The sequence below is a fragment of the Mesoplodon densirostris genome, chromosome 16, assembly GCF_025265405.1.
Source record: "Mesoplodon densirostris isolate mMesDen1 chromosome 16, mMesDen1 primary haplotype, whole genome shotgun sequence".
NCBI lineage: Eukaryota > Metazoa > Chordata > Mammalia > Artiodactyla > Ziphiidae > Mesoplodon > Mesoplodon densirostris.
In genome coordinates, this window is record NC_082676.1 from 25708820 (window position 1) to 25736731 (window position 27912).

General features: G+C 47.3%; 1 protein-coding gene across 2 annotated transcripts; it reads left to right on the forward strand.

Annotated features, from left to right (window-relative positions):
• Window positions 1-10670: 10670 nt before the first annotated feature.
• On the forward strand, window positions 10671-24481 carry PXMP4 (peroxisomal membrane protein 4). 2 transcript variants are annotated; one of them, XM_060077723.1, is made up of 4 exons: window positions 10671-10886; window positions 14819-14881; window positions 18854-19052; window positions 23468-24481. In XM_060077723.1, the coding sequence occupies exons 1-4, from the start codon at window positions 10672-10674 to the stop codon at window positions 23729-23731; spliced, it is 741 nt and encodes a 246-aa protein (XP_059933706.1). In that variant the 5' UTR covers window position 10671; the 3' UTR covers window positions 23732-24481. The 2 variants fall into 2 exon arrangements, with proteins under 2 accessions (XP_059933706.1, XP_059933707.1); XM_060077724.1 differs by lacking the exon at window positions 18854-19052 and having other exon boundaries at window positions 23468-23580.
• The last annotated feature ends 3431 nt before the right edge of the window (window positions 24482-27912 follow it).

A 27912-nucleotide genomic window follows, 5' to 3' on the forward strand; every position in this document is an offset into this window, starting at 1 on the left:
ATGGCTGCAGAAAAGAAGAAATTAACACATCCCCTCTCCAGTTCTGGCCAAGCCATGAGATAGTTTGAGTTTGCAAGACTTATGGCCTTTTTACTTTACTTCCTCACCTCCTCCCCCTCTCTGTTCTATAAAAGAAACTGGCATACAGACCCTGATAAGATGCTATTCTGGGATGTTAGTGTGGTGGTCCGAGTGCGGGTTGGAAAACAATTTCCAGACACAAGGCAGAATGTAAGGAAGGTAGAGTTTCTTAGAAGGGTTGCTGCAAGAACAGCAGTCTGACTTCCTGGTAGCCAGGGAACGTCGACAATGAGCATGGGTTGCCTGTCTGTTTTTATAGCCAGGGAACCTACAAGTCATCTGCTGACTGCGCAGAGTATGTGTACCTTCAGTGTGCTGAGCGGGAGAAAAATGGGGCAAATGTCTTTCCTCATATGGGATGGGAAAGGGACACGCTGCTTGGGAGGGCTCTGGGACAGTGCAGTGGTCACATTGTGACACAGTGATAGGAGTCCTGTAATTCTTTGTTCCGGCAATATTGGCCCTTTGAGTTTATCTTGTTCTTTGTCCTTGGAGCACACCACATTCCCCCCTCTCTTTATTTATAAGGCCAATTTTTGGCCCTATTGGATATCCTGCTCATGTCTACCTACCTGCCTAGCTCCTTCTCAGGCGATCGGGAACCCTTTTAGTAAGGAGAAGGGGCGACGATCTCTCTGGCTACTTCCTGCTGGGTGGGGGCTTTGTAGGGGCCCTGGGTTCCCGATGCCTGCTCTCTGTCAGGGTGTATTTACGGAGGGAGGTGAGAGCCTGCGGAATGATAAGGCGGCTTGTTCCAACGTAGTCTGTGTGCCAGTTGGCTGGTACGCTTGTTGTAGCACCATCTGGAATTGAATCTTTTGAACCTGTCAGGAGATGAACTTAGATAATGTGCTAATAATGCAGGGGCCAAACAACAAAACAAAGGCTATCAAGATTAATGGTCCCAACAAGGGCAACAATGTCCATATCTGGATCCCCATAGAGGAGAGGAGGCTGGAAAGCCAGCTGGGGCCCTGTCCTGCTCTCTGTTTTAAACCTTCTATGAATTTGATGTTTTTCTTTAGAATCTGAAGGTCTTCTTCAACCTGGACAGGGGTATTAATATAGAAGCAGCATGTCTCATTTAGTAGGGCGCAGACACCCCCTGCCTCAGCTGTTATAACATTAAGGGCCCTCCTATTTTGTAAAGCCACCTCAACCAAAGAGCCTAGGGCTGACTGCTCTTCCTCAATGGCTGCTATCGTAGCCTTCCAAGATTCCTGGACCATGATGGTGAGATTGAGAACGCTCCTCTCTAAGAGGGGTATGCCTGCAAACCAAAAGAGACTTCTAAAGACACAATGTATTATTTTGGGCCAATCAAGAATTGGGTTATCTTAAAAAAAAAAAAGGGACTTCCCTGGTGACGCAGTGGTTAAGAATCCACCTGCCAATGCAGGGGACATGGGTTCGAGCCCTGGTCCAGGAAGATCCCACATGCCGCGGAGCAACTAAGCCTGTGCACCACAACTACTGAGCCTGCTCTCTAGAGCCCACGAGCCACAACTACTGAGCCCACACGCCACAACTACTGAAGCCCACATGCCTCGAGCCCGTGCTCCACAACAAGAGAAGCCACTGCAATGAGAAGCCCGCGTACCACCACGAAGAGTAACCCCTGCTCACCGCAACTAGAGAAAGCCCGTGCACAGCAACAAAGACCCAACGCAGCAAAAAAAAAAAAAAAAAAAAGAATTGGGTTATCATAAACTTGTTGCCCCCAATCAGTGGTTCATTTTTGTCTCTCCCGGACAGGTCTTAAGGCCTCCTCGAGGAAGTACCCAAGGTTGGGAATGCCTCCTGAGGAAGCTAAATCCTTTATAGTCATAATGATCATCTCTGGGACCACAGCAATAATTGTGCAGGAGCCCCTTCTAAGTGTGGGAAGATCCAGCTAGACCCTGTTACCTCATAGAAATGAAAATCTGGTACCCCTCAAGGATACCCCCATTGTGGGTCCCCAGAGCCAGACCTTTTGGGAGTTTTCCTCTAGAAATAGACTGGGGTCCATGGCCTAGGATTATATTGGGAAGGCCAAACTCCGAGGAAGTAATCATCTATACATAAAGGGGAGAATCCAGGCTCTGACTGATTATGAGTGTGATGGGGGAATCGGTATAACAAATTTCTGAATGTTAGCTAAATTATGTTATATTTTGGAGGAGGATCTTGCTGGGAGGTTAAACTAAGTAAGTGTCCAGTGGTCACACCGATCCCCACATATTTAGTTCCCAGGGCTGAGCTGTTTATGGGGATATGGTCTTCATGAATATATTTCTTAGTCGCATTTTTCCTTGAATTTCCCCAGCACAAAGTGAAATTACCTTCATGTACATCATATGTATTTTTGTCTGACCAGGGATTCCACTCCAGGCTAGTCTGATTGAAATTGAGGGTGTAGTTACAAAGAGAGTCATTTAGCCAGCCCAAAATGGGTCCCCATCCATCCGGGTTTTGGAAACAGAATTCTGCCTCATCTGCCCAAGCATGGGCTAATGTCCATATCCTGTTTTTCTCTTCATGAGTACAACAAGCGGTCAGAAATACATGAATGTCTTGCCAGGTCAGGTGAAAGGCTATAGTGAGAGCCTGAAATTCCTTAATAAAAGTGGTGGAATCCTGACTGAAGGAACCTAATTTGTTTTGAATTTGGGAAATGTCAGACATGGGGAAGGGAACATGGACTGTAATAGTGCCCATGTCTCCATTTGCTACTTTCCTCAAGGGAGGCATATCAGAATCTGTTTCCTGGCTTTGGGCAGTCCTCGATCTTGTGTGGGGAGGGGAGAGGGGGCTTTTGCCCTGTTAAGGGGGTGCCTGTCAGGGAGCTGTGGGTTGAGGTGGGGGGCGGGGGCTGAACCAAAGGGGGTTGATGGGGTGGGGGCCAGGAAAGGTCGAGTAGAGGGTCGTCTAGGAGATCTGCTGGAGAGGGAGACAGAGGGGTCGGGGGGATAAGGCGGCAACAGAAAGACACAAGCGGCATGAGTCCCTGAGATCCGGATTCTGACTAAGGGCCATAAAGGTCTGGACATAGGGAACCTCTGAGTCCTTTCCTTGTTTCTGGCAAAAGAGATCAAGTGGGAGGATCGTGTTATAAGTTAGTGAGCCATCAAGGGGCCATTGTTCTTGGGCCCCCAGTTTATACTGGGGCCAAGCCATGTTACAAAAGAAAAGAAGCCTCTTCTTTTTGAGATTTTCAGGGTCAAATTTTTTCCAGTTCCTGAGGATACAGCCGAGGGATGAGTCTGAGGGAGGCTCCCGAGACGTACCAGAACCCATTCTTAGCCCATATGCCGTAGAAAGGGGGTACTGAGAGTCACCGGCTGACAGAAAGGCGTCCCCTTTGTCCCAGTGATCTCTCCATGTGACTAAGGCACAAAATGGGCCGACTGTCCCAACAATCGCGTCCGACCGTGAGCGGTGACCCCTGAGCATGCGACTGAGGCACAAACCTGTGTGACTGAGCAACACCTAGGCTCCTTTAAGTCAACCTGGACTGAGAAAAAAGTGAAAGTAACAGAGAAGACAGTCTGAGGAATTCTGCCGGGAAGGTGGCGGCCAAGGGGAGGGAGCTCAGTGTTTTGCTTGAACCAGTATGTGCCTCACGGTGCACAGAAGTTGTCTTGCTGGGAGCAGATGCTCTAACAGCCTGATCTGCTCTGTGACCCCCTTATCCTTTCACGGGAGTCTTCAGGCAGCAGGCGCCCTAATAGCTTTTAAATGCCTGATCTGCGCCTGCATAATATCAATTGGCCTAGTCCTCAGCCAGAAGGAAGACAGAGGGACCCTCAGCCGTTCTGGGCGGCAGTTACTGGGGTGAAGTGAGCCTTCGGAACACACCAGGGTGTGTGGCCCTGGCCAGAGTTCCTCTGTTGCTCTCCTGGCAACTTGCCTGTTCACAGAGGGTCCCAAGAAATGAGGAGAGGAGGTGGGGGAGGAGATCCCCCCAAGAGGTATCCCCGTATGGGCCACCAAAATGTCATGGTCCGAGCGCGGGTTGGAAAAGAATTTCCAGACACAAGGCAGAATGTGAGGAAGGTAGAGTTTCTTAAAGAGAGGGGTCCTGCAAGAACAGCGGGCTGACTTCCTGGTAGCCAGGGAAAGTCGACAATGAGCACGGGTTGCCTGTCTGGTTTTCTTTTGTTTGTTTGGTTTTTTTGCAGTACGCGGGCCTCTCACTGTCGTGGCCTCTCCCGTTGCGGAGCACAGGCTCCGGACGCGCAGGCTCAGCGGCCATGGCTCACGGGCCCAGCCGCTCCACGGCATGTGGGATCTTCCCAGACTGGGGCACGAACCAGTTTCCCCTGCATCGGCAGGCGGACTCTCAACCACTGCGCCACCAGGGAAGCCCATTTTTTTTATTTAATAATTATTTTAGCCTCATCCAAAGCAACCATCACAAAAATCACAGTTTTCATTTTCTTATATTCACTACATATATAACTCCTAAAATTTAAAAATATATACCTGTTCTAATAAGCTCCACTGTCATTGTAAGACACTGCTAGCCACTGTTCCTGATAAATTGCCTCAAAGACCCTCTGCCTAAAGGTGCATTTCTACCAGGACCCCCCCATCCTGTTCTGAACACCACTCCCCCCCCCCCGCCACCAGCACCCTTCCCCTCCCTATTCCCCACCTTGCACAGCTAGCTCTGAGCAAATGTCCCCCACAGAGAACCCAACCCGTCTCCCAGACTCCATGTCCCACCTCTTTTCCTGAGAACCTTTGAGACCCAGGGCCCACTTTGAGCCCCCCTTCCCATTGCCTCTCTGGCAAGAGTAAGGTTAGGGTTCCCTCCTCCCTGTCTTCTTTTAACGTCCCCATTGATCCAATGGCCACAGATTCTCATCATGTCTTCTCGGCAAAAGTTTCTCAGTATAACTTTCTTATGTTTTTTAAATTATTCAAGTAATATATTAATACATTCACATTCATTTAATTAACTTAAAAATAGGTACTGAGGACCTATTGTAGGCTAGACACTGTTCTAGATGCTAGGGATGCAACCATGAATAAAAAGACAAAAATCCTTGCCTTCATGGAGTCATAGTCCAGCAAGTGAGATGGGCTATAAGCAAGAAAAAAAAGGAGACATGTTCTATGACTTTAAGTATTTTTTTCTGCGAGGAGGGGAAGCTACTTTAGGCAGGTCAGGGAAGGCTTCTCTGAGGAGGCAGACCTGAAAAATGAGATGGAATCAGATGGACAAAAGGGAACAAAAAGGCAGAGTTTATTAGCTTTATTATCTTGGGCAAGTGCAAAGGCTCTGAGGCCAAAATGAAAGGAAGCCAAGGACTGTAAAGGGGCAACTGAGGATAATAAGCAATGTATGGGTACAGGAGGATGAGGTTGGAGAGATAGACAAGGCTGCTGTGAGGGTGTGGGTTTTTAAATTTTTTTTAAGGGCTAAAGTATCATGTATTTCTCTGGCTGTAATACTCTCACAAGTTTAAGTATGAGTCAAAATGATGTGTCTTTTAGAATTACTTTAGGTTACTTGTGAAAACTTTGTAACCACTAAAGGGCTGACATCCAGATATATTCACATTAAGTATAGAGATGTGGGCTTTGATTAAAGTTTCTTGAGTAGAAAGAGAAAATAATTTATGATCCTTTTTTTTTGACATTGGTTACTGCTTTTACTTTACATAGTACATGACTGGTCTTGCAGAAATATAACCGTGAAGAGGCCTGGTCTTCACATAGGATACCCGAGCTGTTCTGCATCAAATGTCCTCCAAGAAATTCTGTAATCATTATTCCCCTCCCTTTCAATATGTTATCTATTATTATGTATTTATTCATCCCTTACTGTGGACTAGACACTGTATCAGAGGGTGTGGGTTTTATTCTGAGGGTGATGGATTAAAAGATTCCACTAATCCAGACCTTGGAAGCTTTCCATGTACAGACAGTTCTTCACCTGCAATGGTTCAACTTATGATTTTTTAACTTTACAATGGTTTGACAGTGATATGCATTCAGTAGAAAAACTTTGAATTTTGATCTTTTCCCAGGCTAGCGATCTGTAATGATGCTGGGCAGCGGCAGCGAGCCACAGCTCCCAGTCAACCGTGCAGTCACAAGGCTGAACAACCAATACACTTACAACTATTCTGCTCCCAGACAACTATTCTGCTTTTCACTTTCAGTGCAGTATTCAATAGATTACATGAGACATCCAACACGTTATTATAAAATAGGCTTGGTGTTAGATGATTTTGCCCAACTGTAAACTAACATAAGTGTTCTGAGCACGTTTAAGGTAGGCTATGCTTAGCTATGATATTCATTAGGTTAGGTGTTTCGACTTAATGATATTTTCAGCCATCGATGGGTTTATCCAGGTGTAACCCCATCCAGGTGTAAGCCCAAGGAAGGGCAGGGCTGTATTTTGATACATCCAGGTGCATATACACATGTTGATTTTTATCCACTCTTCAGGCCTTTGCACATGCTGTTCTCTCTTACTAAAATGCTGTTCTCCCACCCCTACCCCTATCATGTGATACTCTTCAGCCATTGGAAGTTCCCCTTTTCTCTACCCCCTCAATAGGGAGCCCTCTAAGCAGAAGTGCTTCATCCATTCTGGTTGGATGGAGGCAACCATCAGAGCTTGGCACAGAGGCAAACTGGGAAATGCTTGTTGACTGACTACTTGACGGATGGAACAACTGAATGAGCTTTCAGGGATATAGACCCTACCTCCAGCAGGCTCTCCAGTCAGGCTCCCCCTGCTCCAAACTTTCCACTCACCTCCATCTCTTCCTCCACCAAAATCTATCAGTCCTATGTCACATTCCCTTAGGACCAGCACCTTGGCACTGAACCAAATCCAATCATAGTTTAGAGACTCCTGCGGTAAGTAATGTGACAATTCCAGGGGTGGAGCCAAGCAGGGAAGAGGGAAAGTCTGGGAAACGCCCAGTGTTCCCATTCACAGTGAGTGCACCATCCACCCCAGAAAATTAACTTCTCCATGGTGAGAGGAGAAATTATGAGCAGCTTCAGCTAGACTCCCAGCCTTAAGGGGAAGAAACTAAGGACACACAAAGCAACGCTGGACCCTGACATCTTGTTAGGTTCATTGGTTTAGGTAGGAGGCAGAAAAGTGTGGTGGTTGTTATGGGATGAATTGTGCCCCCCACCATTCATATGTTGATATCTTAATCCCTACTACTCAGACTGGGTTTGGAGATAGGGCCTTTAAAGAGGTAATTAAGGTTAAGTGAGGGCACATAGGTGGGCCTTAATCCAATATGACTGGGTGTTCTTAAAAGAAGAGGGGATTTGGATGTACACAGAGACTGAGGGTTGACCATGTGAGTACACAGTGAGAAGGCAGCCATCTGCAAGCCAAGGAGAGACGCCTCAAAAGAAACCAAACCTACAGACACCTCGATCTTGGACTTCTAGCCTCCAGAATTGTGAGAAAATAAATGTCTGTCGTTTAAGCCACCCAGTTCATGGTATTTTTGTTATAGGGGCCCTAGCAAACGAATACAGTGGATAAGATCAAAGATTCTGGAGCAAGGGGGCTGAATTCTAATCTGGGATCCATCACTTATTAGCAAAATCATCTTAAGCAAGTTACTTTGTTTCTCTGCCTTAGTTCCCATCAGTTAAGTGGGCATAATTATAGTACTTACCTCATACAGTTGCTATGAGAATGAAAGGTTAATAAAGCGCTTAGGAAACAACTCCTGACATACAATGAATAATCTGTAGGCGCTCATTAAATAAATAAATTCAATTTCACTGGGCAAAGGTGAAGAAATAGGCCAAACCCTGAGGAACTCAGTTGTGTACCATTAAAAAGGGTCACCAGGGGACTTTCCTGGCGGTCCAGTTGTTAAGGCTCCACGCTTCCAATGCCAGGGGTGCGGGTTCAATCCCTGGTCAGGGAACTAAGATCCCACATGACGTGAGGTGCAGCCAAAAAAGTATTTAAAAAAAGCCGGGGGGCACCAGGCAATGGTAAGTGTTCCCATATGGTGACTCTTTACCCCGGGTTCCCTTAGGGCAGAAATTTCTTAATATCTATGAGAAAGGGCTTAGCAAAAGAGTGCACTCAGGAAGTACTTGCTGAACCAAATAGTTTCCAAACACCCTTTCCTAATGCTGGGCCATGTATCAGGGATTGCTGCTTGATTCTTCATGGTAGTATCAGGTGATGTTTCTAGAAGCTCTGTTTGGTTCCTTTTCAAATTTTCCATGTTTTAAAAAAATAATTTTCTGTTTTCTGTAGCTATTTTCTAACTTTAAATCTTTTTTTTTTTTTTTTTTTTTTTGCGGTACGCGGGCCTCTCACTGTTGTGGCCTCTCCCGTTGCAGAGCACAGGCTCCAGACGCGCAGGCTCAGCGGCCATGGCTCACGGGCCCAGCCGCTCCGCGGCATGTGGGATCTTCCCGGACCGGGGCACGAACCCGTGTTCCCTGCATCGGCAGGCGGACTCTCAACCACTGCACCACCAGGGAAGCCCTAACTTTAAATCTTGTATGCACAATTTTTTAAATCCTGTGGCTGTGAGTTACAGTACCTGAAGTCTGTGTTTATCTGTTCCTCCCATCTGTTGTATCTATTTTTTCTTCATGAAGGAACCCTTCTTGGGTTCCTAGTTATCTCTGACCGTGTGCTGGTTTCACCTTGAAAAATTATTTGTGGTGGTTCCCTGAAGGCAAAGATATTGATACATGTGCCCTCTTCAGAGAGACTTTGCATTTGCTTTTGTCAAAGGTTTAGGGGCACTTCCAGTCACTTCCAATGATAACTAGGGGCAATCCAGTTACTTCAAACTAGGTTCCCAGTTTATGGCTTGAGAATTCTTGGGCTACTGGGCTCTACTCCCTGGGGCACAAAAGGACTCATCAATGGTCACAACTCCCTAAGAAAGGGCTTTAAAATATTCCCCTTTCCTTTTCCTTCAACTGTTCTGCTCAGTATCAAGGCAACCTTTTCTGAACTCCCTTGGGGCTCGTGGTGTGGAGTGTGCAGCTTCATATCACATTAAACTCAAGGGTGAGACCCTTGGGGTCTCAGCCTAATGTGAGGAGATTCTTCTATTAGACTCCCCACCTTGGACAGGCCCTGGACTTTCACTTCTGTCCCTCTTGCCCTATGTGGTTGATGAACTGGAACCCACAGGTTCAATATTAGCAAAAGCCCTCATGTCATAAGTAGCTTTGGTGCTCCAATATTCCAATCTTCTTGTTAAATATCTGGTTACCAGCTTTCACCTAATAATTGGCCTGAGCATTCCCCAGGCTTTTAAGCATTTCAGTGTTTTTCAGAGGATATTCTTATATTTTACCTAATGTTGCTATTTTCAGAGGGAAGATTAACTGAATAAATTAGTCCACCATTACGCCCCCAAAAAGAAAATCCAGTTGTAATGATAAAATAGGCCCAGCATAATTCCTCCTTACTGACCTCTGACCACATCCTCTGACAATGACCCAGGCAATAATGTCACAGATAAATACCAGATGGCCCATGTACCAGGGGACACCCTCACAAATCACAGCCACCACTCAGTGTGTAACTGTTATCCAGTACCAACTCCACACAGTGACATCATACATAAATGTCACCCCTCAGTGTTCTGGGAGATAATCCAGAACTATATTGCTCAACAAGCCTATGTTGGGCACCTGCCATGTGCTAAGTACTGGAGTTACAGCAGAAAACAAGACAGACAAGGTTTCTGCCCTCATGGAATTTACCGTCTGGTAGGGGCAGTGGACAATGAACATGTAGCAAATAAATAATTTCAAAGAGCATAAAGTTCTATGAAGAAAATAAAAGAGGGTAATGAGTCAGAGTGGGCAGTGCTACTTTAGATGGGGTATCTGGGAAGACCTCTCTGAGGAGGTGGCATTTCAGCTGAAACCTGAACGTTGAGAAGGAGCCAGCTATGGGAAGAACTTGGGGGTGACGCATACTAGGCAGGGAAATAGAAATGCAAAGGCGCTGAGGCAGGAGCGTCACGCTCGAGGAACAGCAAGGAGGCTAGTTTTGCTGGAGAGGAGTGACCTAGGAGGCAAGTGACGGGAGGAGGGGAGAGTGGGGAGTGAGGTTAGAGAGGGAAGCAGGGGCCAGATCGTACGGAGTCTTCTCTTGGAGGGCCGTGGGAAGGAGTTTGGTTTTTAAGAATAAATGGAAACCCAAAGGGTGCCAAGTCATTTATGGGCTGAGAAGATCGCTATGATCAATGTTAACCAATCAGAACTGTCATGTGTAAAGATAAGGCCTGGCTCCCCGCAGTGCCACCCTCCCAACTCTAGGGAGGGTGGCTCTTCTTTCAGGAAACTTCCTTCCAAGCTCACAGGTGACACACCTCTCTCCAAGCCCGAGAGAAACGTGCTTTCTGATTGGACAAATCCAGGAGCATGTTTCTAACCTTCTTTAGGTCGAATCGGGCGGAGCCCACTGTGACTGATTACAAGCTCTCCCTCTCCTCCAATCAGACTGCTATTCGGGAGTGTGTTTGCGTCCCATTCCCCTGGTGAGATGAGTGAGTCCTGTGATTGGCTCTCCTTGTATGAGTGACAGCAGACGCATCTTATGGGCGCAAAGACGAGGCTGCGATGCCCGGCACTGTCCGGCGCTGCGGGTTGTGCAGGAGGAACCCGGAGCTGTCAGGGCGGGCGTCCTGCTCGGTGCCTGCCACCCCGCGCGCCGCCCGCACTATGGCCGCCCCGCCGCAGCTGCGGACTCTGCTCCTTGCGATCAACGCACTGTTGCGCAAGCGCCGCTACCACGCAGCGTTGTCCATGCTTAAGGGCTTCCGGAACGGGGCTGTGTAAGTCGGGCGGTGGGGCGGGGCAGGGTCTGAGGGATCGATCAGATGGGGTCGGAGAAGCGGGTTCCGGGGCCGGCGCCGCCGCGCTGTGCGCCCCTGAGCAGCCCTAGTGTGTCCCTAGGTCTCTCGGTGTCCAGTATCGGTGCAGTGGGAGCTGGATTTTGGGTTCCGAGCGCCTTCTGAGCCGGGGCTCCCACTACGCTGTTTCTGGGTCTTCCGTGCTTTGCAACCTGGACCTCTTGCCTTGACTGCCTCCCATGCAGCCCCTGTCTCCCTTCATTTGGGCCCAGTTTCCTCTCTCCCGCCGCTGTGTGCCCTTGGGTCTAATGGGAAGCTGGACTGTGGCCTCTAGCCAGCCGGCGGCCCTGCCTCTCTGTGCTCACTCCATTAAGCTGCGCGTGGGCTTTCATCCCGCTTCTCAATTCTCTTTTGTAAGTCCCTTCTGGCACAGGGGACTCCTGATAAGCCTCAGTCGTGATGTAAATGAAGCTGCAAATATTTGCTGAGCAAATGAAGACCTGCAGAAGAGGTCTTGGGGTCATTTCCCCTGGCTGGTGCCAGGATGGGAGCTCAGCTTCCTTTAAACTTCATGCATAACAGCTATCATTTATTGAGAGCCTACTGTGCCAGATCTGGGGACGCATCAGAGAACAAACGGAAGATCTGCGTGCTCTTGAAGTTGGCATTTTAGTGGCAGCATGGCATGGCTGTGTGGATGTGACCACCTTGGTTTGAATCCTGGTGCCCCTTACCTGCGTGATCTTGAGCAAGTCTTTTAGCCTCTCTAAGCCTCAATTTCTATAAAATGGGGCTGATAATAGTACTTATACTGTCAGAGGCTTGAGTCAGTATGTGTGAAATGCTTAGCACAGTGCCTGGTATGTATATAACTGTTGGCTGCTGTAATTGTTGTTCTATTCACATGGATGTCTGACTGGCTCACTCCTTCACCTGGTTCAGGCCTCTGATTGTCACCTCCTCAGTGAAGCCATCCCTGAACTTCCCACCTCCTTCCCTACTGAATTTTTCTCCATAATACTTACCACCATCTGACACTAAGTAGTTCACTTATGTATCCTGTTTTTCTACTGTCTTTCTCACTGGAAAGTGAGCTTCATGGTGATGCCAAAAATCTTGGCTCTCTGTGCACCAATGCCAAACAGAAACAGAGACAGAGATTTGGAGGAAAAGAAGCTTTATTCTTTGCCAGGCAAAGGGGAAACACAGCCGGCTAGCACCTCAAGAACTGTGCCCCCCATCTCTGGGGAATAGGGCAAGGTTATATAGCCGGGACTGGTGGTCTGGTAGGTGATAAGGCTCAAAGTAATTAAGGTCTTGCATTATCTTCTTCTTGCGATATTTCCAAACAGTTACAGCTGGCCTCAGGCAGCCTGGTAATTGGGTCTGTTTGGTAATTGGTTCTGTTGGCCTCTGGGTTGTAGGCCTGCGACCTTCTTTCTGAAATGCAGAGGTTACAAGGGTTGATTTGCTACAAGGGAGTGCAGGGAGTGTAAATACTAGGTGGATAATGTAATTCACACGGGATCAGAGAGTGTTGGGGCAGGGTGTAATTCACACAGAGTAAGGGAGTGATAGGTACAGGATGTAATTCACATAGTGTCAGAGAATGTTAGAGGTTAGCTTTGTGAAGGACAAATCTAGTTACAGACACTACAGATTAGTAACAGTTAAAATAAAACTAGGATTGATTAACTCTCTCAGGCCTGTTTATGCTGTTTCCCCAGGCTGTTCATTGTTACTTTATTTTCCTGGTCTATCAGAAAAGTCTAGTTTCTATTTTTGCTGCAACAATGGGGACAGAAAGTTTAATCTATTTTGTTCCTTGCTATAGTCCTAGTACCTGGTACATAATAGGCTCTCAAATATTTACTGAATGAATGAATGTGCAAGGTAGGAATTGCCATTGTCCCCATTTTCTGGATGAGAAGACTGTGGCTCAGAGAGGAAGATTCATTGCTCATGGCCAAGTCACTTAGTCAGGGTCGGAGCCAGGATTCAAACCCAAGGATACCTGATCTCAATGCCAGGCTCTTGGCTTCCCTGGGCACCCAGAGTCAGGGAGACGGTGGTTCCCCCTGGGTCTGGCCAGATCATATCAGTCATGCTTTGGTGTGACCAGGGTGGGGTGAGCCCTGAGATAACATCAGTGGGCCCAGGCCCATCTGTAAGGACCTGTAGTCAAAGGGGAGACTGATGATTAAATTACCATGGCAATACCAGATGATCAGGAATGCTTTACAGAGGAGGTGATGGTGCCATTTTGAAGGCTGAGTTGGAATTTGCTGGGGGTGATAAGGGCATCTCAGGCAGAGGCAATGGTTTGAACAAAGGCCTGGAGGTGGAAAAGAATGTGCTGTTTGTCAAGAGAGGCCATCCATTCAGGGAGGCCGACTTGGATGACTGAGAACTGAGACGTATGAACTGTGTGAAATGTAACTCATTTTGATGCTCCACTCCTAAATATATCAATGTGCATCTCTGAAAATAAGAGCATTTTCCTATATGGCTAGAGCATCATGATTACATTTAATAAATTAATCATAATCCTATAATATTGACTGCTGTCCAGTTGATAGACCAATTGTTCCAGTTGTCCCCCAAATGTCCTCTATAGCAAGTTGTCTAGACCAGGATCTTCCAGGATATCACACTGTACCTGCATATCGTTTAAATCCTTTTTAATCCAGGGCATCCCATTTTTCAAGATGCAGAGTGATCCTGTGAGCGGTAGTAAGTGGCTCCCACCTGAGTTTGAGGAGTTTGGGTAGGGGGCCAATCAGATGTAGGGAGTTGGGGGCATTGTTCTGCTTGTGTCTGTGGTATAAGGAAGGACCCTTTTAGCCCTGACCAGCTGGAGGAGGCCGAGGGTCTCTTTATTCAGGGGAAAGAGTCATGACTTTGGAGGAGGTGGGGCAGGGAGCTTGCTAGGGCCAGGATGAGGGCCCTGCCCACAGCTAGGCAGTGAGAAAATAAGCCATTCAGTGTGGCCACCACTACAGTAACACTGCTGTCATTTGATCACATTTTTTATTTGACTTATTTTTTGAAAATTAGGTAGCATATTCACAAAAGGCATAAAAAGTTAGAACTTTTTAGAAGGTTACCTTGCTCTAACCAAGCATAGAGCACATATAGAGCCACCTCGTTCTTGTACAGCTGTGTGGTATTCATTCCACTGACTGCTGGGTCCATTATTTGTTTTCCCGGTAGTCCCCTGTGGATGGACACATGTTTGCTCCCAGTCTTCTGCTGTTTCAAGCAAGCCTCACAGATACTCATATGACAACAATCAGGGGCTCGTGACAGTTGTCTCAAGGAGGCTGCCAAAGATTTTTAGACCTTGTAGCCTGGTAAGATTGGGGCCAGACAGCAGGAGAACTTGGTGGGGCGAGGGGAAGTCCAATAAAGAAGAAAAAGAAAGGCAGAGACACTAATATTGGTTGAATTAGGAACTTTTACATGCGCTATGTCCTTAACTGCCAGAAGCAACTCTGAAATGGAGAATACTTTTAACTGATGGGAGAAGGGAGGCTCAGAGATGTTAAATGATTTATCCAAGTGTATACAGCAAAACAGGGCAGGGCTTTGGCACCAAATATTATTTCCTTTGTACTACCCACTTTGGTTTGGTTTTTTTTTTTTTTTGGCCACACCGCGTGGCATGCGGGATCTTAGTTCCCCCACCAGGGATCGAACCCTCACTGCCTGCATTGGAAGTGTGGAGTCTTAACCACTGGACTGCCAGGGAAGTCCCTATACTACCCACTTTGAACCCAGATCTAACTTGAAGGCCAGCATTATTTTCCCTCCCCAAATGATGTCAGCATTAGGGATGGGGAGGGGGCACAGGGAGTCAGAAAGAAACTGTGATTCAGTGGTGCTGTAGTAACTGTTTGCTTTTGTTTCTACAGCTATGGAGCCAAAATCCGGGCCCCCCACGCACTGGTCATGACCTTTCTCTTCCGGAGTGGCAGGTACCCATCCCCTCTGCACACCCTTCAAACTGGGAGAGAATGTGGTCACCCCTCAGTGCCAGGACTGTTGCAGTAGCTTCCTAGCTGGGTCTAACCTGTCTGCACCACCACCTCCTAAAGCACAAGTCTGATTCTATTATCCCATCTCGAAAATTCCCCTGACTCCTTGCTGTCCTCCAGAGAAGCCCAGCTTCCAGGTGTGGCCTTCAAGGCCCTCTGCAGCCTGACCTCAGGGACATCCCCCCTACTCCCCCACGCCCACCCTGGGGTGCCCTTGGCACCAAGACTCACTGCCATTCATTCATGTGCCACATGTGGTTCTACCTCCTTACGTTTCTCATGCAGTACCCCCCACCAGGAATGCCTTTCCTCTTCCACCCCACCTTTATTTCCTTCCTAGCCACCCATACCAGTTCTCTGAGGATCACTTTTTCAGGAAAACTGTTCATGACCTACCTCTTGCCCTTGTTCAGACTTCCTGGCCTTCCTCTGATCTCCCATAACTTCCCTCAAGAAACTTCTCAGAAATCACTTTGTGGTCTAGTTTTTAATGTATGTAGCCTCATCTGAAGCTTATAAGAATCACACATGGGGGACTTCCCTGGTGGCTCACTGGTTAAGAATCTGCCTTCCAATGCAGGGGACGCAGGTTCAGTCTCTGGTCAGGGAACTAGATCCCACGTGCATGCCGCAACTAAGAGTTTGCATGCCACAACTAAGGAGGCTGCAGGCTGCAACTAAGGAGCACACATGCCGCAACTAAGGAGCCAGTGAGCTGCAACTAAGGAGCCCACAGGCCACAACTAAGGAGCCCGTGAACTGCAACTGAGGAGCACACATGCTGCAACTAAGGAGCCCGCCTGCCACAGCTAAGACCTGGCACAACCAAAAAAAAAAAAAAAAAAGAATCACACGTGGACACCCTACTACTCAGATACTCAAATCCAGCTTGCAAGATTTTTTCTTTTTTTTTTTTTTTGGCCGTGCTGCACAGCATGCGGGATTTTAGTTCCCCCACCAGGGATCAAACCTGCGTCCCCTGCAGTGGAAGCATGGAGTCTTAACCACTGGACCACCAGGGAAGTCTGTGTAAGATCTTTTCTTTATGTATTTTTCCTTTTTATTTATTTATTTATTTATTTTTATTTATAATTTTTGGCTGTGTTGGGTCTTCGTTGCTGCACACAGGCTTTCTCTAGTTGCAGCGAGTGGGAGTACTCTTCGTTGCAGCATGCGGTCTTCTCATCGCAGTGGCTTTTCTTGTTGCAGGTTACGGGTTCTAGAGTGGGCAGGCTTCAGTAGATGCAGTGCGTGGGCTCAGTAGCTGTGGCTCGTGGGCTCTAGAGCACAGGCTTAGTAGTTGTGGCGCACGGGCTTAGTTGCTCCGCAGCATGTGGGATCTTCCTGGACCAGGGCTCGAACCTGTGTCCCCTGCATTGGCAGGCGGATTCTTAACCACTGCGTCACCAGGGAAGCCCTGTATTTTTCCTTTTTAAAATTTATTTTTGTTTTAGTTTTTGCCCTCCGAATCATTTTTTTAAATTGAACTCATTCATTCATTCATTAAATATTTATTGAGCATGTGCCAGACACTCAAAGATTATTATTATTTTTTTAAATAAGTTAATTTATTTTTATTTATTTATTTTTGGCTGCACTGGATCTTTGTTGCTGCGCATGGGCTCTCTCTAGCTGCAGCAAGCAGGGGCTACTCTTCGTTGTGGTGCACAGGCTCCTCATTGCGGTGGCTTCACTTGTGGCGGAGCGCGGGCTCTAGGGCGCCCAGGCTTCAGTAGTTTTGGCATGCTGGCTCAGTAGTTGTGGCTCGCGGTCTCTAGAGCGCAGTTCTGGTAGTTGTGGCTCACGGGCCTAGTTGCTCCGCAGCATGTGGGATCTTCCCGGACCAGGGCTGGAACCCATGTCCCCTGCATTGGCAGGCAGATTCTCAACGACTGTGCCACCAGGGAAGCCCCCAGACACTGTTTTTAGGTGCTGGGGATACAGCAGTGAAAAAAAACAGAGAATGATTACTTCCCTTGTAAAGCTTGCATTCTAGCAAGGAGTAGCAGAAAATAAACATAATAAGGAAAGTATATGGTATGTTAGAAAATTGTATGGGCTAGGGAAGGCCTCAGTGAGAAAGTGACATTCGAGTAAAGACTTGAAGGAGATGGAAGAGTTGGCCAAATGGGTATCAAGGGAAAGAGTGTTTCAGGCCAAGGGAACAGCCAGTGCAAGGGTCCTGAGGTGGGATCATGCCTGGTGAGTTTGAGAAGGCTGCAGCAGAGGGATTGCAGGGGAGAAAACAAAGAAGGGAAGGTCACAGGGGTAACCTAGGCCCATCCTGTCCAGCTTTAGGTCATAGAGAGGAGTTTGGCTTTTCCTTTAAGTGAAACAGGAAATTGTTGTAAGAATTTGTATAGGGACATGCCACTATTTGACTTATCTTTTAATAGTGAGAGAGTGAAGGGTTTGCTGCTAGGGGTCAAGGGCAGAAGTAGGTGTAAAGTAGGAGGCTGTGGCAATAATCCAATTGAGTAACTGTGGTGGCCCAGACCTTGATGGTGGCAGTGGAGGTGAGAGGTGTTCAGATTCTAGAAACATTTTGAAGGAAGGATTAGTGCCAACACTTGACAAGTGGGAAATCCAGCTTGCCTTAGAACCGTCAGCGCTGGGCCCATGTTCCTATGGGGTGAGAACCAGCTGACTCCTGGCTCTCCCCACTCACCTGGCAGACTTCCACAGGTCCCAGAAGACACACTTCAAGGTCCTTCTCCAGCCTTCAGGGCCCTTGCGTTTGCCGGCCCTGAACTGATCTCCCAGAATACACTGCTCCTCTCCCTGGTTCTCCTCACTGCCCCCTAGTGGTTTTTTAAAGATAAATCAAATAATCTGTCCTACTTAAATGTTCGCTTCTCTCAGGATAAAGAAAAAACTTAGGGCTTCCCTGGTGGCGCAGTTGTTGAGAGTCTGCCTGCCGATGCAGGGGACATGGGTTCGTGCCCCGGTCCGGGAAGATCCCACATGCCGCGGAGTGGCTGGGCCCGTGAGGCATGGCCGCTGAGCCTGTGCGTCCGGAGCCTGTGCTCCACAACGGGAGAGGCCACAACAGTGAGAGGCCCACATACAGAAAAAAAAAAAAAAGAAAAAACTTAGCATGGCACCGCCCCTCCCCCACAGCCTTTGCCCCACACATTTTCTGCTCAGGCCTTAATGGTTTCTCTCTGTTCCTTTACTCCCCATTCTCTGTCCCTCCTCGGGACCTTTGCATGTGCTGATCCACCACCTGAGATGCAATTCCTCTCCCTTCCTGACCTCACTGACTCCTCATTCTTCACACCCCAGGATCATGTCTTGTCAAGGTCAAAGTTTGACCTTTGTGTTGTGATTATTCATTTCATAATTCCCTCTCCCATTAGATCATAAACCTCATGAGGGCAGCAAGCAGATCTCTTTTTTCTCAGACTTGTATCCCCAGATCCAGCACATAGTACATACTCACTCTCTCATTCATTTCTTCACATCTTCACTCCAAAAAAAAATATTTATTGAGCACCTACTATGTGCCAGGCCTTGTACTGGGGGCTGAGGATGAACAAGCCAGATGTAGACATCACTCTCTTGTAGCTTCCACTGGGATGGGGTGGGAGTGGGGGGAGATAATAAGCAAGTATATAAATGTCAGGTGGTGATAAGAGCTATGAAAGAAAAGAAAAGTTGGGTAAGGGAACAGAATACGATGGGCATTCTTTTATGTAGAGTGGTCAGGGAAGACCTTTCGGAGGAGGTGGCGTGGAGTCAAGGCTGGAATCCAGTGAGGGAGCAGCCCCAAGAACATGGAGCGTAGAGGCCCGGGGTTGAATGAGCATCAGCCCATGAGCTCCTTGCCTGGGTCAGTTTTGCGTGCCAGGTGGGTGAATGCCCTGGGGGCGGCTGGGCCTGCACTGACGGTGACTCCCTGTGTTTGTGCAGCCTCCGGGAGAAGCTGTGGGCTATCCTGCAGGCCACGTACACTCACTCCCGGAACCTGGCCAGCTTTGTGTTCACTTACAAGGGACTCTGCGCCCTGCAGTCCCACCTCCAGGGCGAGACCTACCAGGTGCACTCATTTGTGGCTGCCTTCCTTGGGGGCGTCCTGGTGTTTGGAAACAACAATAACATCAACAGCCAGGTAAAGGCCCTCTCCTGGATGTGGGTTGGGGAAAGGGGTGGAGGTGAAGTGTGGGACAGGATTCAGGTATAGAGTTGGGGATGGGAGTCAAAGAAGACAAGCTCTTGGTTCCCTTCCATGTCCGAGGGTCTGTGGTTCACCAGTCCCTGTGTGACCTTGGGAAGGTCACTTCCCCCTCAGTTTCCTGCTCTGTTAACCAGGTCCCTTGTTGGAATTCCATGATTCCCAAAATCAATGTGTGTGCAGCTCTCTGGGGCAAAGATTTAAAAAAACAAAACAAAACAAAACAAAAACACAAAACACCACTCTGCAGTGACGTGAGAAAAAACCATGACCCTGGAGTAAGGTTTTCATAAAACAAAACTTACTACATTCGAAGAATTGTCTCTTATTCTGTAACTTGCCCTTTTTTCTGGGTTAAAGTTCTGTTTTTTAATGAGGTGATGAAACTAAATGCTAATCGTTGCTGCTACTCCTGTTTTAGCATCCTTCTTGGGCATTATGAAAGTTGGCAGTCTTTCCAATTTGCCTCCCTCAAATTTCTTAAATATTCTTAAATTGTAAAAGTGGGGGCTTCCCTGGTGGCGCAGTGGTTAAGAATCCGCTTGCCAGTGCAGGGGACACGGGTTCGAGCCCTGGTCTGGGAGGATCCCACATGCCACGGAGCTACTAAGCCCGTGCGCCACAACTACTGAGCTTGCGCTCTAGAGCCCGCGAGCCACAACTACTGAAGCCCACGCGCCTAGAGCCTGTGCTCTGCAACAAGAGAAGCCACCACAATGAGAAGCATGAGCCCCGCAACAAAGAGTAGCCCCCGCTCACTGCAACTAGAGAAAGCCTGCGCGCAGCAACGAAGACCCAATGCAGCCAAAAATTAAATAAATGAATAAATAAATAAATTTTTAAAAAAGAGCACAAAATCTTTCAATAAAAGGTGATTTTCTTAAAAATAAATAAATAAATAAATAAAAGTAATACTTTATTTTCACATTTTAAATAATGCAAACTAAGCACCCCCTATGTGCCTGGCACACTTCTGGGTGCTTAGGATACATCATGATAAAATTAGAAAAGCTGGAAAGAAGTTCCTGGGGCTTCCCTGGTGGCGCAGTGGTTGAGAGTCCGCCTGCCGATGCAGGGGACATGGGTTTGTGCCCCGGTCCAGGAAGATCCCACATGCCGCGGAGCGGCTGGGCCCGTGAGCCATGGCCGCTGAACCTGTGCGTCTGGAGCCTGTGCTCCACAACGGGAGAGGCCACAACAGTGGGGGGCCCGCGTACCACAAAAAAAAAAAAAAAGAAGTTCCTGTCCCCCACGAACTGTCCAGCCACTGTCCAGAGATAGCCACTTTTTTAAAATTAATTTTTATTGGAGTATAGTTGATTTACAATGTTGGTTTCTGCTGCACAGCAAAGTGAGTCAGTTATACATATACATATAGACAGTCACTTTAACTGTGTATTGTATAGCCTTTCAGAACTTGTCTGTGCTTGTGTCAGTGTACATAGTAGGAGTTTTCCACCAATGAGATCATACTACGTTTTTTTTCATGTAACAGTGTATCTTGGAGGCCTCTCTTGTCAGTCCCTTATCCTTTATAACATCAGTAGAGCCCTCTGCTAATGGGATGGACCAGCCTTGATTTCACAGTCTCCTCTGGATGGACATTTAGGGGCTCTTTAGCCTTTGACCATCACACACACACACTGCAGTCTACATCTTTGTTCAGACATCTTCCTGTACTTATGTTAGTCTCTCTGTAAGTTCCTAGACATGGAATTGTGGAATCTAAGGATATGAGCATTTTGTATTTTGGGAAAGTTTCCCCAATTTTGTTTTTTTGATAGAAATTTCACTTGTCTGTGAACTTCCAAAGTCTAGGAATCCTGGACACACCCATCTCCTTCCCTCTCCCCTCCTTTCCCTGACCCCTGGCAACAGCTGCTCTGACCTCCATTTCAAAAATGTTGTCATTTCAAAAATGTTGTCATTTCAGAAATGTTATATGATAGACATTTCTCCAAAGAAGACATACAGATGGCCAACAGGCACATGAAAAGATGCTCGAGCTCACTAATTATTAGAGAAATGCAAATCAAAACTATAGTGAGGTATCACTTCACACCAGTCAGAATGGCCATCATCAAAAAGGCTACAAATAACAGATGCTGGAGAGGGTGTGGAGAAGAGGGAACCTTCCTACACTGTTGGTGGGAATGTAAATTGGTGCAGCCACTATGGAGAACAGTATGGAGTTTCCTTAAAAAACTAAAAATAGAGTTACCATATGATCCAGCAATCCCACTCCCGGGTATATATCTGGAAAAGACGAAAACTCTAATTAGAAAAGATACATTCACCCCAGTGTTCATAGCAGCACTATTTGTAAGACATGGAAGCAACCTGATGTCTGTCGACAGATGAATGGATAAAGAAGATGTGGTGTATATATATATATATACAATGGAATATTACTCAGCCATAAAAAAGAACGAAATAATGCCATTTGCAGCAAAATGGATAGACCTAGAGGGTATCATACTAAGTGAAATAAGTCAGACAGAGAAAGGCAAATACCATATGATGTCACTTATATGTGGAATCTAAAAAAATGATACAAATGAATGTATTTACAAAACAGAAACAGACTCAGAGACATAGAAAACAAACTTATGGTTGCCAAAGGGGAAGGGGTGGGTGAGACATAAATTAGCAGTTTGGGATTAACATACACACTACTGTGTATAAAACAGATAAACAACTAAGACCTACTGTATAGCACAGGGAACTATATTCAATATCTTGTAATGACCTTTAATGGAAAAGAATCTGAAAAAGAATATATATACATATATATGTATATGTGTGTGTGTATAGCTGAATCACTTTGCTGTACACCTGAAACAAACACAACATTGTAAATCAACTATACTTCAATTTAAAAAGATGTTATATAGGGCTTCCCTGGTGGCGCAGTGGTTGAGATTCCGCCTACCGATGCAGGGGATACAGGTTCGTGCCCTGATCCGGGAAGATCCCACATGCCGCGGAGCGGCTGGGCCCATGAGCCATGGCTGCTGAGCCTGTGTGTCCGGAGCCTGTGCTCCGCGATGGGAGAGGCCACAACAGTGAGAGGCCCGCGTACCGCAAAAAAAAAAAAAAAAAAAAAAAAAAGATGTTATATAAATGGAGTCATTGTAATATGTAACCTTTGAGGATTGGCTTTTTTCACTCAGCATCATTTCCTGGCAATTCAAGTTATTGTATGTATTAGCTGTTCATTCCTTTTCATTGCTGAGTGGTGTTCCATGTTATGGATATACCTGTTGAAGGACACCTGGGTCGTTTCCAGTCTTTGGCTATTAGGCATGCAGCTACTCAGAACATTTTTGTACGTGTTTTTGGTGAACGTAAGTTTTCACTTCTAGGGTAAATACCCAGGAGTGCAATTGCTGGGTCATATGGTACATACATACTTAGTTTCATAAGAAACTGCTGAAGCATTTCCAGAGTGATTGTACTGTTTTACATTCCTAACAGGAATATATGCGTGATCCAGTTTCTTCACATCCTAGCTGGCATGTGGTTTATTACATTTCACATTTTAGACATTTTGATAGGTGTATGGTGCTATCTCACTGTGGGTTTTTGCTTTTTTTTTTTTTTTTGCTGTACGCGGGCCTCTCACTGTTGTGGCCCCTCCCGTGGCGGAGCACAGGCTCTGGACGCGCAGGCTCAGCGGCCATGGCTCACGGGCCTAGCCGCTCTGCGGCATGTGGGATCTTCCCGGACTGGGGCACGAACCCGTGTCCCCTGCATCGGCAGGTGGACTCCCAATCACTGCGTCTCCAGGGAATCCCTCACTGTGGTTTTAATTTGCATGTCCCTGATGGCTAGTGAAGTTGAACCTTTTTACATGTGCCTGTTTTCCTTCTGTGTAACCTCTTCAGTGAAATAACTGTTTGTGTCTTTTGCCCATTTTCTAACTGGATTGTTTCTTTCTTCACTGTTGAGTTTTGAGAGTTTCTAAAAATATATTCCATGTACTAGTTTTTGTCAGATACGTGTTTGTAAATATTTTCTCCCAGTCTAGCTTTTCTTTTCTACCTCTTCACATGGGCTTTCACAGTGGGAAAATTCTGAGTTTTGATGAAATCCAGTTTATTAATTTTTTTCTTTTATGGATTTTGTTTTTTGTTGTCGAGCTACCTTTTAGTTTCGAGCCGTATAAATATATTCATTTTTCAGATTTTTTAATGAAAAAGAATAATAAAGCCATAAACAGTCACATTTAAATGCCCGCTACGTAACCATTTCAAGTCACCCGGCGCGCAGGCGGCGCCCCAGGGTGGCAGAAGGTTCCCGGTGGCTGGGCCCACCTGTAACCCCCACCTCCCTGTCATTCGCTCCCTCAGATCAACATGTACCTGATGTCACGCCTCCTGTTTGCCCTGTGCCGCCTGGGCGTGGGCAAGGGCTACATCCCTGAGCCCAGGTGGGACCCGTTCCCGTTGCTCACCGGGCTAGTGTGGGGGCTGGTGCTGTGGCTCTTCGAGTACCACCGGCCCACGCTGCAGCCCTCTCTGCAGTCCTCCATGACCTACCTGTATGAGGACAGCAACGTATGGCACGACCTCTCGGACTTCCTCATCTACAGCAAGAGGCGCCCCTCCGAGTAACTTGGCCCCAACGTGCTCATGGAGGCTCCCGCACCCAAGTCACCATCGGCGGGCTCAGCTCGAGATTGGCTCCATCAGCGAATCATCCCAGGGGATCCAGCCTTTTCAAGACCCGGGGTCTCAGACTCTAACTTTTATTAGCCCGGGGTTCCATTTGCCGAAGTGAAAGCACTGGTTTTCAGACCCCATTAGGTACTCTTGAATGGTGGAACGAGCCGCCAGATCAGGCTGAGGAGCCTTGGGCACGGTGACAGCTGTGCTGCTGACTCTGTGAGACCAGGGAAAGTCACACCCCACCCTGGGCCTCGGGTCATCGCACTCAGAGGAGGGCACTGAAGTCTCTTTCTGGTGGGTATGTTTTCCGACTGTTCTTCTGGAACAGAGGGCTCCTGGCTGGTGGGCAGTGGGTTGCAAATGCGTTTTTAGAAAATATTCAGTTCCTCGTCTTAGGTGTTCTACTGGAGAAGCTCTAGCGTTTCCACTGTCCAATAGAAACACGGTGTGAGTCATATACGTGATTGAAATTTTTTTAGTAGCCACATTCCAGTGGTTAGAACTCCGAGCTTTCACTGCCGAGGGCACGGGTTCAATCCCTGGTTGGGGAACTAAGATCCCACAAGTTGTGGGGTGTGGCCAAAAAAAAAAGGGGTGGGGGAAGAAGCAGGTGAGATTAACCTTAATCACATATTTTAACCCAGTATTTCTAAAATATTATCATTTTAACATGTAATAAATGTAAAAGTTACGAGATATTTTACATTCTTTTTTCTTGTAGTAAGTCATCAAAATCAGGTGTGTGTTTTATACTTACAGCATTTCTCAATTTCAACCAGCCGCATTTCAAGTGCTTATTAGTAGCCACATGTGGCTAGTGGCTACTGTTTTGGATAGCACAGATATAGTATGCTCTACCCTCGCAGAAAATTCTAGTGGACAGTGCAGATATAGAGCTAGAAGACATGGGTTTGAGTCCCCACTCCACCACTGTGTAACCTTGGGGAAGGTTCTTAGCTTCTCAGAGGCTCAGTTTCTAGTAAAGTGAGGATAATCATAGTAATACCTGGTGTCCACATTGGACTTGTGTAACTACAGCAGCTGCTTCTACTAATTACATCCATGTAGTGAGCTCCTACTTCCTCTTGGGTGCTTTGCACTAACTATTTTTAACCCATTCAAAGACCTTGCAGGTATGTATTTTGATCTCCATTTCACAGATGTGGAAACTGAGGATCAGAGAAGAGAAGTAACTTGCCCAAGGTAATACAACTAATAGTATGACAGCCAAACCAGGGTTTGAACCCAGATCTATGTGATTTCAAAGCTCATGTTTTTTTCAGTGCCTTACTTTAAATTTAGAAACCTAAACTATGCTATGCAAATGTTAGCTAGTTATAGGGGTGCAAACTCAAATGCCTATAGGGGCCTGGCAAGTGGTATAAATGATAATGTTCTGGGTGCTATGCAGTTGGGAGTGACAGGGATGTGGGGAACTGGAGACTCGTGTGCCAGACTGATTTTTGAAAACCACCAAGCTGGACAGATCAAACAGGTCTCCAGGAGATTTGGTCCATGGACCCCCAATTTGAATAGGCATACTTCAATCTCTTTTTATATTTTGAAAATTACGGACTTCCCTGGTGGTGCAGTGGTTAAGAATCCGCCTGCCAATGCAGGGGACACGGGTTCGAGCCCTGGTCCGGGAAGATCCCACATGCAGCAGAGCAGCTAAGCCCGTGTGCCACAACTACTGAGCCTGTGCTCTAGAGCCCGTGAGCCACAGCTACCGAGACCGGGCGCCACAACTACTGAAGCCCGCATGCCTCGTGCTCCGCAACAAGAGAAGCCCGTGCACCACAACTGGAGAAAGCCCTCGTGCAGCAATGAAGACCCAACGTAGCCAAAAATTAATTAGTTAATTAATTAAAAAAAAGAAAATTACTAGTAGAAATATCCACATGAGTCACTGACCTTATTAAAATGCAGATTCTGATTCAGTGGGGTCGGGGTGGGGCCTGAGATGTCTGTATTTCTCACAGGCTCCTGGATGATTGCTGCTGCTGCTGTTCTGAGCTACACCTTGAGTAACAAGGTGGTAGGGAATGATATGGGGCCAACCAGTAGCCCATGTGACAAAGGAAGAAACTAAGTCACAGAGCTGTTAGGTCATCAAGGTGGGATTTGGTCTGATTCTAACTGCGTGTTCTCAGGCACAGTGTTGTACTGCAAGCCTGGAGGAGGGGATCTTGAAGTTTCCCTAGTTCACTCCGTGGAGGCTGAATGAGATCCCAAGGTTATGGGCAGGGGAAAGGGTGGCCATCAGCAAGTGGGCTTTGTCGCAGATGCTGCAGTGCCCCACCCATATCCTGTCTAACTTACCACTTCAGTGCACACCAGCCACCCAACTGCCACCCTGAGTCTTTCTGCCTGAGGGCTCCTCACTTGCTGTTGGCACCTGCTTTGCCAGCCTGCAGCAGACCTGCAGTGCTAGAGGATTAACACATCCTGGGAGCAGCCCTCAACCAGTGACTGATGACTACCCCCACTCCTGCACCCCTCACCCAGTTGTCACTGGGTGGGATAACTCTGAGGTGCCTGCTCCACACCGGCTCCCAGAATACCCCAGCAAGACTGAGCTCTGGGCTGCCCACACTGGTCACTTGTGTGATGACACCTCCTCCTTGTCTCCCTTCCTCACGCCCCTACCAGCGCTTTGAACCACTTCCCACAGAAACCACTTGCACTCAAATCCTTGTCTTGGGGTCTGCAATTAAGGGAACCCAAACTAAAACTGGCCTCTGGTGCAGCGAGTTGAGAGGCAGCACAAGTGGTGGTTAAGGACCTAAGCTTTGGAGCCAGAGTGTCTGGGCTCAGTTCCAGCCTCGCTGGTCCCTTGCAAGTGACTTAACCATTCTGGGCCTCCGTTTTGTCATCTGTAAAATAGGCATTCTAATAGCGCACACCTCATAGGGTGGTCTGGAGGAGTAAATGATGTGATAGCATATGAAGTAAGCACTCGATAAAGGTTTGCTTTAATTTCCAACATATCAACCAAATGTAAAAGAAAGCATGGCCCTGAGGACTGCAGACACCCTGCTTTTTTAGCCTGTCCTACCCCACCCTCAGCTGAAGGTAAAAGCCTTGGCTGCCTGCCCTCCTGACGTCCCCCCACTGCCGCTGGGGGTTGGCCAGCTCCACTACCCACTGTCTCTGCTCTGTAAGAATAGGTTCCCCTCACAGATGGCATCTCTCTGGATCCTGCCAAAGCATCTGGTGCCTCCAACTGCTCACTCCAGGGGGAAGGCGGTGTGGTCCTTGTGCAGGCGCAGAGCCCTGGCTCCTAGGAGGAGTCCCACTCAGCTCCATCCTAGCCAAGCCTCCATTTCTGCAAGACCTGGAAAATGGGGATTGCCGGAGAGCTTTTGGCACACAGTAGGTGCTCCATAAATGCTAGTTCCTGAAACAGCACAGTGTTTTAACGTGTATGTATTAAGCACCTGCTACATTCCTATGAGGTCTCTTGACGATGCAAAACTATAAACAAAATTTTTTATTCAATAATGCATACACATAGTGCAAAACTTAAGTGGTACAAAAAGTGTGTAACAGGGAAGAATCAAGTTCCCCCTGCACCCCAGCTCCACCTACCTGCCTCCACCCCAGCCAGGGGTGCCACCTGTCAGCACTTTCTAGTACAGCCTTCCTGAGACACTCTGCACAACCACCCATCTCTGTCTTCTAAGAAACTTGTACATTGCCCTGTCATCTCAAGAACTCTTTGACATTTCTTCCTTGTCCTCTGCATGTTTGGTTTTCCTTTGATCAATAATCTGACATGAAAGTGAGTCCTGGACTTCCCTGGCGGTCCAGTGGTTAGGACTCTGTGCTTTCCTGCAAGCCTTGCGGCCAAAAAAAAAAAAAAAATCAATGTGAGTATCATAAAAAAAAAAAAAGTGAGTCCTTTCTTTGAGCCAATTCCCGCCCCCCACAGCTCCACCCTCCAGTCCCCAAATATCTTGGGCAGATCAACCTGAACCACCCTAGGTGTCCCGAGCCTTGTTGTAGATGACGCCCAACACTCAGGTCCACAGAACTCCAAGTGAAAGGGGAAGCACAAAATCGAAGTGAATTTGGGGCCCTTCTGCTGCTCCACTCCCAAATCAGAGGTCATTCAGGGAACCCAT